General features: G+C 39.2%; 1 protein-coding gene across 2 annotated transcripts in view; it reads left to right on the top strand.

The window, feature by feature from the left end:
* The first annotated feature begins 3,329 nt into the window (after positions 1 to 3,329).
* The window catches only part of USP14 (ubiquitin specific peptidase 14), a 34,179-nt gene continuing 25,467 nt past the window's right edge, over positions 3,330 to 12,041 (top strand). Inside the window, exons 1-3 of one of the 2 annotated variants that reach the window (XM_016211503.2) lie at positions 3,330 to 3,436; positions 7,871 to 8,016; positions 10,715 to 10,747. In XM_016211503.2, coding sequence (XP_016066989.1) covers positions 3,421 to 3,436; positions 7,871 to 8,016; positions 10,715 to 10,747 — 195 coding nt within the window. In that variant the 5' untranslated portion in view covers positions 3,330 to 3,420. Of the gene's footprint in view, positions 3,437 to 7,839; positions 8,017 to 10,714; positions 10,748 to 12,041 lie in introns of those variants that run through there. The other variant, XM_087818989.1, reaches the window with a different exon arrangement.

The following is a 12,041-nucleotide window of genomic DNA, read 5'->3' as shown; positions in this document are numbered from 1 at the left end:
TTTAATTGAAGTATAAGGTAGTATAGACAGGGAAATATTGGGCCAGAACAGTTTATTTGTGTCCAGTTGTAGAGATTTTTGATTCTGAAAGAAACTTTGAGGGTGAGAATTACAAATCATTTACTTCTTCTGTTTTGGGTTCATAAATGAAAACGTCTGGAATTGAGCTTAGCCTAGAAGGTAAATGTATAAACATATGAGTATACCTGGTATTTGTTCTGTTCTAGATCAGTTCTATTTGGTCATTATTCCTCACATACATGCACTCAACTAGCTACTTAAATCTTAGTACATTGAGAGCACCCAGGAACAAATATTATAATTTTCCTTTTATGAGTAAAAAAACCCTAAGCAACCAGTAGTTGTGTGACTTGTTTTAGGAAAACTTTATAAGCTTGAACATTACTTACAAAAAGTCCAACATTTGCTTGGCAGAGACAGCTGGTTTTCCATCAAAATCCATTGCCTCCCTCTTGCATAACAATAGAGTTTAAGCTTGAATCCCTCTGCCTTGTTAGAGACCACATTTCCTAGACTTCTATGCAGCTAGGCCAGGAACCATTTTCACCAATGAAATGTGAATGGAAGTGATTTGTTTCACATCCTTTCCATTCCTCTTGCTTAAAAGGACATTGCTTAAAAGGACAATGACATGGAAGCATAGATGAGACTGACGAATGTCAGAGGGATGGAGGAGGGTGGGTGGGTGGAGGGGGAGAGAGTAACCAAAGAATTTATATGCATATATGCACAACCCAAGGACACGGACAATGGTGGGGAGAGGAACTGGGGAGGGGGAAGGAATGGGGTAGAACGGGTCATTGGGGAGAAGAAGGGACATTTGTAATATTTTAAACAAAAATAAAATTAAAAAAAAAAAAAGGACATTGCAACGCTGTAATTTTTCCCCTTCTAGTTCTTCCTGTGGGCTAAAACCCAGATCGTCCTGCAACCCATCTTCAACCAACTCCCTTAATGACTTGCTGCTCAAAAGGGTGATTTCCTGAGAGCTTGTTAGTACCTTAGACATCATCCCAGACCTACTGATTCAGAATCTGCATTTTAACAAGGTCCCAGGTGATTCACATTCACATTAAACTTGAAAAGCACTGCTTTAGGGGAATGTTGGCCTTTGAACAACCTCATGAAGCACAGCATTGCTCTCCCCACTCATCCATAATTTGCTAGCAATTGAATTGTGAGCCCTCTTTATTATAGCAGCATAGCATTCACCATAATATAATTTGCCTCGTAATTTAGTAGGAAAAAAAGACATAGGAATATTAAAATTATAGGTGCTATAAGAAAGTGTAAATATTTGCTGTTTTTTTTAAAGAATACCTGTGGTAGAATAATGCTTCCCCAAAGATGCCCATGTACTAATTTCTTGAACCTGTGAATGTTACCTTTTATGGCATAGAATCTATTCAAAGGATCTTTGCAGATATGATCAAGTTTTGAATTTTAAGGTGAGAAGAGTATCCTGGATTATCCAGGTGGGACCAATGTAATCAAGAGGGAGGCAGAGGATCATAGTCCAAGCAGGAACTGTGAGGATGGAAGCGGATGCTGGAGTAGTGCCATTGCTAGAATGGACCATGAGACAAGGAATGTGGACAGCCTCTAGGTTTTAGAAAAAGGTCAGGAATGAATTCTCCATAGAGCCTTCAGAAAGAGTGCAGTCTTGCCAACACCTTGAGGTTAAGGCTGTTCTTAGACTTCTGTATGCCGAAACTGTAAGATGGTAAATTTATGTTGTTTCAGGTCACTAAATTTGTAGTAATTGTTACAGCAACTATAGGAAACTAATACATAGCTCTTCCATTTGGAGCAGCCTATGTCCCATACCCCAATGTGTCTTAATGGCAGACAGGGCCAGGCATTCCTTTTGCTCATCGTTGGCCGATTATATATTCTTGTTTGGGCCATGGAATCTTGAGGGAATGAGGTAGACGCAGAATTAGAAACTACTCATGAAGGTGGTGGCAGGAGTGGTCAGACAGTTCCTGTGACATGACTTTGCCTATGTTCCCTGGTGCCATATCCCTTGGTTCCTATCCAATATCAATGCCTGGTTTGCTGCTTTTCCTATCGATTCTGTTACCTTACCTCTACATTCTACCAATCAATTCCTTCTCTGGTTTCTGTTGTGTATAGCCAAGAGCTTTGATTAATTTAGAGAGCCATGTATTTAGTGTGTGAATATTTCAGTGTGATTCCTCTTTGTATCCACAGCTTCTGTATTGAGTATCTTACACTCAATATATACTTTTTAAATAAGAGGAGCAAACAGCTACAATGTAATGCTACGTGATAGAAAAGGGTAATTGCAGGTGTAGGCTTTAAGTGTACATTAAAGAGCATTAAATGGAGACTTTAAAGTTGGATACAATTTCTGTTGACCATGCAAGAGGGGGCATTCTAAGCAATAAACCGTAGGTAGTTCACTTTCTGATATTTGGCCATTTTTACACTTTATTTATAAACATTCAGGTTAATATATTACCAAAATATTAATTTTTTTAAAGAAGTCAATCTTAAGCAGAAGATTCTATCCATCAGACCCACGTAGATCAGGGCTTAGCGGCGTATGGTACGTGGGGCAAGGCTGCGATCATCCACAACTCTTGCTGACATCCAGGAAGGCCAGCCATGTAAATTTTCTTTTACCCTTCCTTTCCGTCACCGTCATCACTCCACATCCTCACTTTGCCCCATTTGTCCTAAATTCAGATCCCAAGCCCCCCAATGAGGCTAGAAGTTAGTTGCACCAAAGGGGGAGGGGTGTGCTGAAAACAAAATTGGTCCTATTTACTTTCGCCACAAATGTCCTTAAAGGGAGGGCTAGCCATTTTCATTAATAAGTACGCAGATCAATTTGAGGGGTGGCGCAAGGGCTCTCTCAGCTCTACTACCGGCTATATTAACAACGAAAATCCCCGGCTTGTACGGACCCACCGTTTCGTAACAGGGGAAAACACTTTTTTTAAAAAGCCACAATAATACCAAGTCCCCACTCCACCTGCGGCCAGGCTGGGCGGGGCCAGGCCCACGTGGCCCGCGGGCGCCGCGCGCGCCGTGCAGTGCGCAGGCGCCCACCTGTAGTGGCGCAGGGGCCGCGAGCCCAGGCGCAGCGCCCGCCGCCGCCTCTCCCGGCTTCCCTCCCACCTCTCCGGCTTCTCCACCCTCCAGGCCCCGCCTCGCCGCTCAGCTCCTCGCCTCCTCCAGTTCTGCAGGGGAACTGCGTGTTGCTGCGTCATCGCTAGTGGCCGGTTTGAATGAGTCTCTCGTCGCACCGGAGCTGCCGCCAACACCGCGCCGCCGTCTCGGCTGCTGCCACAGCTTCTTCGCGTCCCTTTCCCTTCGCCGCCCTTGCCCGGCCCAGCCTTCCTGCGCCGCCGCCTCCCCTCTCGCCCCGCCATGCCGCTTTACTCCGGTGAGCTCCCCACTCGCCTGGCGTCGCGCAGCCCTCCCAGCGCTAGGCCTCTGAGTAGGCCTGGCCTGCGGGCGGGCTCCGGGCTGAGCGCGGGCGGGGGAGGGGACGGGAGGCGTGGGCGGGGGTGGCTAGCGAGGGGTTGAGCCCGGCCCCTTTCTCTCTGCTGGCGAGTCCGCGCCCTGCGACCCGAGGGGACGCTGTCTCCTGGGCCGCCTGGTGGGTGGGGTGGGAGCCGGAGTGGAGATGGGGAACCGCGAGCGGCGGCCTCTGGGAGTGGTGACTCTGCAGAATAGTTTCTGTCGCTGTCCTAGGGTGCAGGGAAAGGTGAGGGTGTGTCCCGGGGTCCCCGGGCCAGGCTGGAGGTGCAGTGGGATTTCCTTGTGCTCATCAGTGGAGCCGTGGGAGCGGGCGGCAAGGAGGGAATCCTGAGGTAAGGGAGGGATGGAGGGACCTGAGATGTGAGGTTAGCCTTCGTCGTTGATGGGGTTTCCGTCAGTAGCTTCCCTTCGCTTGCCCCTGCCTACCTTTGCTCAACCTCCTTTTTGGTACCAATTTCTGTTTTATCCCAAGGCAGATTGCGACTAATTTTTTTTACTTCGTTTTCATTTCATCAAACACTGTATTGAGTTTCTATGTCCGAAGCATAGCGTTAGCTTTGTGAGGTAGATTAATACACATATCCGCGGGCATCGTTTCCTTTGGAGAGGCGTTGCACGGGTTTTTGCCTGATGCTGGTTTAAGGGGTTGGCCAGCGATCCCATTTTTAGTTAATGAACCTTCCCGTTTCCTAGTCTGATTCAAAATGGCACCTAGTAAGATGTATGTGGTGGCTTCAGTTGGCTATGGATGTGTGATTCATTGGCCATACCTGACTTAACACAATTCCTTTATTGAAGATTCAGCCTATTCAAAGAGCATGAAACAAAAGTACTGTTTAATCTTGAAGTGGATTCTTGATATTCTAGAATGTTGAATCGAATGCTTTAATAATGATTGCTCAGCCCTAGCCGGTTTTGCTCAGTGGTTAGAGCGTGGGCCCGCGGACTGAAGGGTACCACGTTCCATTCCGGCCAAGGGCACGTACCTGGGTTTCAGGCTCCATCCCCAGCCCTGGTCCGGGCTCCTATGGGAGGCAACCAATCCATGTGTCTTTCTCACATTGATGTTTCTCTCTCTGTCTCTGTCTGTCTCTCTCTCTGAAAATCAATGGAAAGAATATCCTCGGGTGAGGATTTAAAAAAAAAAAAGATTGCTCAACCTCTTTCTAGAATTATTATTGGTAGAATAATTACACAATAATTAACAGGAGAATGGTACTTGAAATACTCCATTTATGCAATATAGAATTGAGGGAGCATTAACAGCGATAAATCCCACTGTAGGCTAATATAATACTTAAATACACAGGTGACACACATACAACAAAACCAACCCCTTTCTTGTTCCCCTCAAAAAGTGCCTATATTCACCATACTGTCGATGGTAATAATTGAGTAGCTTCTTAAATATGTAATCAAACTTTCCCTCATTTCCCAAATTGGGGAATTGAAGTAGATTTCTAAGGTTTCCTCCTTTCACATCTCTGTATTGAGAATCTGTGTTTTCAGGTTCTGCAAAAAGCCCTCCATTAAATGAGAACATTTTAAGTACTGTTTCATAAGTTTTGGTAGAAAATTAAATATCCAGATTCTTATATGGGTAAGGTAAGTGCCACAAAATTTAATGAACACCTGACACAAAGCTAGTGTTTTTACACATGTTGCTTTGTTTTAATCTTCAACATAATCCTGTGATACTGGTATAATTCTCCTTTATGGGTAAGCAAAAGGTTTAAGTAACTTGCCCGTGTGACACAGCTAAGTACATTTCAGATTCTGATACTGTTTTCATTTAGTCCTATTTTTTGCTTGTACTATTGCTATGTTTTTAGTTTACTTCAGTAGTTACAGTCGTACCCTCTTTAATCCCATTTCCCCTGCTGCTGCTAGAGCAATCTAATGTTCAGACCAGACCAAGTGGCCTTTAAGAAAACCTTTCAGAGATTGCACATTTTCTGTAACATAAAGCCTGTATGTTTTAGCATAACTTATGTTACCTTTCTTGACTTGATCCTTTGCCAGCTTACAGTTTCAGCTGCTTCCCTGTCACCCTGGGAATTATATCTTAGAGCACTCCATGCTGCTTTATTTTTCTGAATGTTTTTCTTGTCTTTTCCAGGAATGCTTTTATTCTTTCTTTTTCTCTGGCTAACACCTAATTTATCTTTGAGTCTCAACTTGATAGTGATAAAAAGTTGATAGTAGCCCTGCTGGCATGGCTCAGCAGTTGAGCATCAACCTAGGTTGCAGGAGATTCCTGGTCAGGGCATATGCGGTGGTTGCAGCTGGATCCCCAGCAGGGGGCATGCAGGAGACAGCCAGTCTGATGACTCTCATCATTGATGTTTCTCTCTCTCCCTCCCTTCCACTCTCTGAAATCAATAAAAACATTATTAAAAAAAGTTGATAGTGATAACACAGAGTTATCACTTCCTCCAGGGAATTCTTCCTTACTAATGAAGCATTCTTCTGTACTCCAGTAGCATTTATAATATTAATATTGTATTATTTATTTTAACCTTTTCCCTCCATTTCTCCCTTATTAGACTGTAAGTTCATAGAGTCTTCCTAATGCTTGTTACTGGGTTTATCGTTGAATGAATGCTGAATATATTAATTGAACTGATGAAAGAATTGGTATTTGGCGTCAGGGTCAGTTTTTCATATTCTGATTTTAGTAGTTGAAAATCATTTGTTGTGAGATTCTCGTTTTGAATAGGTATAAAGTTTTTAGTGGAAACAAACTTTATCCTTGAGTTTATTTATTTTTACATATTTCAAAAATGCTATTTTATGAGGCTAATTGAAAATTTGTTATTGGCTGAAATTTTTTTATTATGGTAAAGTATATGTAACATAAAATGAACTGTTTTAACCATTTTTAAGTGTAGTTTTTGGCATTCAGTACATTCACAATGTTGTGCAGTCATTATCACTATCCTCCTCCCAACTTTTTCATATTTCTAAACTGAAACTGTTTCATTGAACAATATTCTCCCCATTTCCATTTCCCCCATTCTACTTTCTACCTCTGAATTTTACTACCCTAGGTACCTCACATAAGTGTAGTCATACAATATTTTCCCTTTTGTGTCTGCCTTATTTCACTTAGCATAATGTCTCCAAGGTTCATCCATGTTTTACCATGTGTAAGAATTTCATTCCTTTTTAGGGCTGAATATTATTCATTGTGTATATATGCCACATTTTGTTCACGCATTCATCTATTGATGGACACTTGGGTTGCTCCCATTTTTTGGCTGTTGTGAATAATGCTGCTATGAACATGGGTATAAAATATAAATTTGAGTCCCTGCTTTACATACTTTTGGGTGTATACCTAAAAGTAGAATTGCTGGATCATATGGTAATTCTATGTTTAATTTTGTTAGGCACTGTCATATCTTATTCCACAATGGCTGCACCATTTTATAGCCCCATTAGCAATGCACAAGGGTTCCAGTTTTACCACATCCTTATTTATTTCCTGTTTCTTTTTTTTAAATTTTTATTAAATAGCCATTTGAATGGCTGTGAAGTAGGATTTTAATATTTTTTAGTAATTTAGTTATGTCTTTGAATTCTTAATATTTGACCATCTTGTGCTCAGGAACCACACATTTCAATTCTTAGAATGCAGAATCTGTATTCCTTGTTTTAAATATGTTTTTTTCTCCCATTTACCTTTCAAAAACCTTTCTCCTCTCTTTTCCAACAGTATGTAGATTTTAATGACTCCTCAGTTAAATACATTTTGAAGTCTGTGAACCTTATTCTGGGAACTACTTCAGGGTGATCATATTTTGCAAAAATTATTATTATTATTTTTTAATTTTGATTTCAGAGAGAGGAAAGGAGAGGGAGAGAGTTGAAACATCAGTGATGAGAGAGTCATTGATTGGCTGCCTCCTGCACATCCTTGACCAGGGATCAAGCCCGAAACCCAGGCTTGTGCCCTGACCAGGAATTGAACTGCGATCTCCTGGACCAAAGGTCCATGCTCAACTGCTGAGCCACACCCAGCCGGGCTGCAAAATTATTGATGAGGATTCAGAAGACTTGAATATTTACTAACTAGTTTTTTTTGACATTAGTTAAGTCAACCAACTTCTCTTAACTGTTGGTTTTCTTATTTATGAAATGAGAAGTTGGATTAGATCCAGTTAAATTTTACTCAGGACGTGCTGCATTCAGGTCACTCCTGATTTAGTGTAGACATTATAAACTTAAAAAGATGAGTGACATAGTATGGCTTTCAAGAACTAGACTTCTTCTAAATCTGAAGTCTTGTTATTTTGAAAATGAAAAAAAAAAAAAATTATGGTTTTGTTTGCAGTTACCGTGAAGTGGGGAAAGGAGAAATTTGAAGGTGTAGAATTGAATACTGATGAACCTCCAATGGTGTTCAAGGCTCAGCTTTTTGCACTGACAGGAGTACAGCCGGCCAGACAGAAAGTTATGGTGAAAGGAGGAACGTTGAAGGTAAAACTTAGTCCATTATTTTCATTATATACTATTATTATATAATTAGTGAAATGTAACATTTGAAGTTTCTTTTATTTGGTGAGAGTATATAGTTATGGATTACACCTATTTTATTCATGTTAGTGTAAGGAGGAGCATTGTAGCCATTTCAAACATTATGTTATAAAATATCATTAAATTTTTTATTTTCAGATGCACTGTATTAATGAATACATCTGTGGGTCATGGGAGTGGGGTACTTCCATTTGTTTGTATTGTTTGTTGTTTTTCCAAGGAGGGTGCGTTAAAAGTATTACTTTTGTTTTTAGACTATTATGAAATCTATTTGTATTAGTAATTTTCTGTTATAGGGTGGAAAATTTTATTTCTGTTAAAAATATGGAACAAGCCCAGCTGGTGTGCCTCAGTGGTTGAGCATTGCCCCCATGAACCTGGAGGTCATGGTTCAATTCCTGGGCACATGCCCAGGTTACGGGCTTGATCCCCAGTAGGGGGCCTGCAGGAGGCAGCTAATTGGTGATTCTCTCTCATCATTGATGTTTCTATCTCTTTTTCTGTCTCCCTCCCTCTGAAATAAAAACATATTAAAAAATATATGGTACAATATAGTAGATATGTATTTTTTTAATAAAAAGAAATAGTTCAGTGTCTTTACCAAAGCTTTGGCTCTGAAATACTGGAAAACTTTATTTTTTCCTGTGGCCTTTCTTGCCTCCTACCCATTAAAAAAGAGCTTCCTTCTCTTAAGGGTAATTGCTAACTAACACTTATCTGGAGATGGGAGGAAAAAAAATGTTTAAAAAAGAGGGAATTTAATTTTTCCAAGTTCCCTTGGAATGATCACTTTGACTACAGTTAAGAGTCGAAGCTTACTAGCATCATTGATGAAGGGCCACAAAAAAAGGTGCAGAAGTATTTTCTTCGTTGTTATTTGTAATACTATATAAGTATATTTTTTTAAAGTACTTTCTTCAAGAGTTTGATATGAAATGCTAAAGAGCTATAGTTAACTTTAGAAATAAGGGCTGGCTACCTCTGTCAGCTGGGCAGTAAAACAGATGTTGGTGAAGAAACATTGTTTCCCCTCCCAAATTGCAGTATGAACTTTTGGTCATTGATAACCTAATTTCTGCTGAACTGTGTACACAGGCATACCTGAGAGATATTGCAGGTTTGGTTCCAACACACTCAATAAAGCAAATATCACAGTGAAGCATGTCACAAATATTTTGGTTTCCCAGTGTATATAAAAGTTACGTTTATGCTATACTGTAGTCTGTTAAGTGTGCAGTAGCATTATGTCTAAAAAAACAATGAATGTACCTTAATTTAAAAATACTTTAGCCCGGCCGGGCGTGGCTCAGCAGTTGAGCGTTGACCTAGGATCCAGGCAATTGGGGTTCGATTCCCGGTCAGGGCACATGCGCAGGTTGCGGGCTCAATCCCGTTGGGGACGTGCAGGAGGCAGCCGATCAGTGACTCTCTCATCATTGATGTTTCTGTCTCTCTCCCTCTCCTTTCCTCTGTCTGAAATCAATAAAGGTATATTTTTTAAAAAATACTTTATAGCTAAAAAATGATATTCATTTTCTGAGACTTAAAGTTTTTGCTGGTGGAAGGTCTTGTAAAAAAACTCAGTAAAGCAAAGCACAGTAAAACAAGGTATGCCTGAAGTGGTGGTATACAGTAGATAATTAGAGAAAATGCTAAGGAAATGAAGCTGACTAATAGCAATCACTTAATTACTTACTTTTTGCCAGGCTTTTATTTATTTTTAAATTCTCAACTGTATATATTTAGAAAATGATGAAAGTAAATGTGAGGTAGCAGCGTCAGAGGGCTTAAGTAAGATATAGTAACATACCAAAAGAGCATGTGATTTATGAGTCAAGTAGATCTGGGTTCATTTCCCAGCTCTTGTGACCTCAGATAACTAAGTGTTCTGAGGGGGTGTATATAGTTATTATTACATATGATTAGCAGTAGTAACTCTTAAACTGAGAAGAGTCTTTAGGAAGTTACTGTGCCACTTTGAAGCAGGTGTTCAGAGAGATCATTAGTTATACCACCAAAGGGAAGCAGATAGAATGCCTGGTACCTTCAGCAAAAAGAAAGGAGTAATATAGAACTGACTTTATTCTGTGAAGAGAAGGGCTTCAGTAGGCCAAAATATCTGTGAACCAGTCATGGCATTAAGGGAAAAGTATTGGTTTAATTGAAAATACTGAAGTAAAAGTATTGGTTAATTGTTTCATGTGAAATTTAGTACTTGAGAAACATTGGACTAAAGCACTTTCTCAAGAGTCTCCTGATTTGGATAATAAATTCTGTAATTACCCTAATTATGTAGACCTTATTTCATGTTACTCTTCATTCTTGTCACCTAAGGTAGTTATGAGCTATGCTGGTTCCTAACATGCAGTGAACATGTAAAAATTAGCATCTTTCATTTGTCATCAATCAGGTGTTTTTTAGTACCTCTGGTGCTACCAGGTTTGCTGTCTTTTGATTGTCTTATGTGGTTTAAGCAATTGATAGAATTACTGTCTTTAGGACTGCACTTGTTTTTTAAAAAATACTTTGATTACAGTAATTTAAATAATATCTGATAAAAAATTTTATTTTGAAGTAGTTTGAAATTAGTTGATTATTATACAGGGGTGATTGAATGTTCTTTTACTTGTCTTTAAAACAGGATGATGATTGGGGGAACATCAAAATTAAAAATGTAAGTATTATCCTATGAACACTATTATAATGCAGTTTCCTAATTATTATATCAAAGTATATTCCAAGTGCCTTTTTTTCCATGTGTTGATTGAGTTGTTCCAGCAACATCTGCTGACAATACATTCCTTTTCGCATTGACTTGTGTTGGAGACTTTCTTGAAAATCAGTTGTAGGTCTATTTTTGGACTCTTGTTTCATTTATATATTAGATTAAACTTATACCACTACTACATGGTCTTGATTTCTAAAGCTTTCTAAGTCTGGATAGAAGATATTGTAAGTTCTCCAACTTCTTTTTCTTTGAGACTATTTTAGCTCCTTGACACTTCTGTATAATTTTAGAGAAGTCTGTCAATTTCTGCATATGGACTCCTGGTATTTTGTTTGAGATTGCATTGAATTTGTAGTTCAGTTTGAGGAGAATGAACATCATAATGGTATTGAGTATTAAAATCCTTAAATATGGTGTACTGCTTCATTTGTGTAGGGCTTTATATTCTCTTGGCAGAGCTTTGTAGTTTTTTATTTTAGCATGGTTTTTGTTAGATTCATGGAATTTAATGTTTCTTAGCTGTTGAAAATGATACTTAAAAAAATTTGTTTCCCAATGTTCATGGCTAAATTGTAAAAGTACAGTATATTTTCATCCTGTGACCTTACTAAATTCACTTACTAGCTCTAATAGTTTTTTTTTAGATTCCTTTGGGTTTTCTATGTACATAGTATGTTATCTACAAATAGAGACAGCTTTACTGCCCCCTTTCCAATCTTTATGACCTCTATTTCTTTTTATTGCCTTACTTCACTGCACATACAAGTTAATTAATTATATATTGACCAAGTATCCTGTGACTTGACTGATTTTATGTATTAGTGTCTTAGGATAATGTAGGTATATAATCATTATAATCATGTAATTAACACTGAAGAAGGTTTTATTTATTTTTTTCAATTCTATGCTTTTTATTTCTCTCTTTTTCTTGTTTTATTCCACTGGTTAGGATTTCAGCACAGTGTTGAGTGGAAGTGGTTGATAGTGTACATCATTGCTTTTTTCTGATCTTATGAGGAAAGTCTCCAGTCTTAGCTGGAGATTTTTTTTTTTTTGACAGATGTTCACCATAGGTTGAGGAAGTTCTATTTCTGGTTTGCTGACAGTTTTAGCATGAATTGGAGTTGAATTTGGTTGAATACTTTTTTTGTATCTGTTGAAATGATCATTTATTTTTTTATCCTTTAATCTGTTACACCGACTTTCTTGAATAGTAAACCAACTTTATATTCTTGATAAG

This window comes from Miniopterus natalensis, chromosome 7 (genome assembly GCF_054644295.1).
Source record: "Miniopterus natalensis isolate mMinNat1 chromosome 7, mMinNat1.hap1, whole genome shotgun sequence".
Classification (NCBI taxonomy): domain Eukaryota; kingdom Metazoa; phylum Chordata; class Mammalia; order Chiroptera; family Miniopteridae; genus Miniopterus; species Miniopterus natalensis.
The sequence above is the reverse complement of the archived record's forward strand: the minus strand, read 5'-3'. Positions and strand labels throughout refer to the sequence as shown.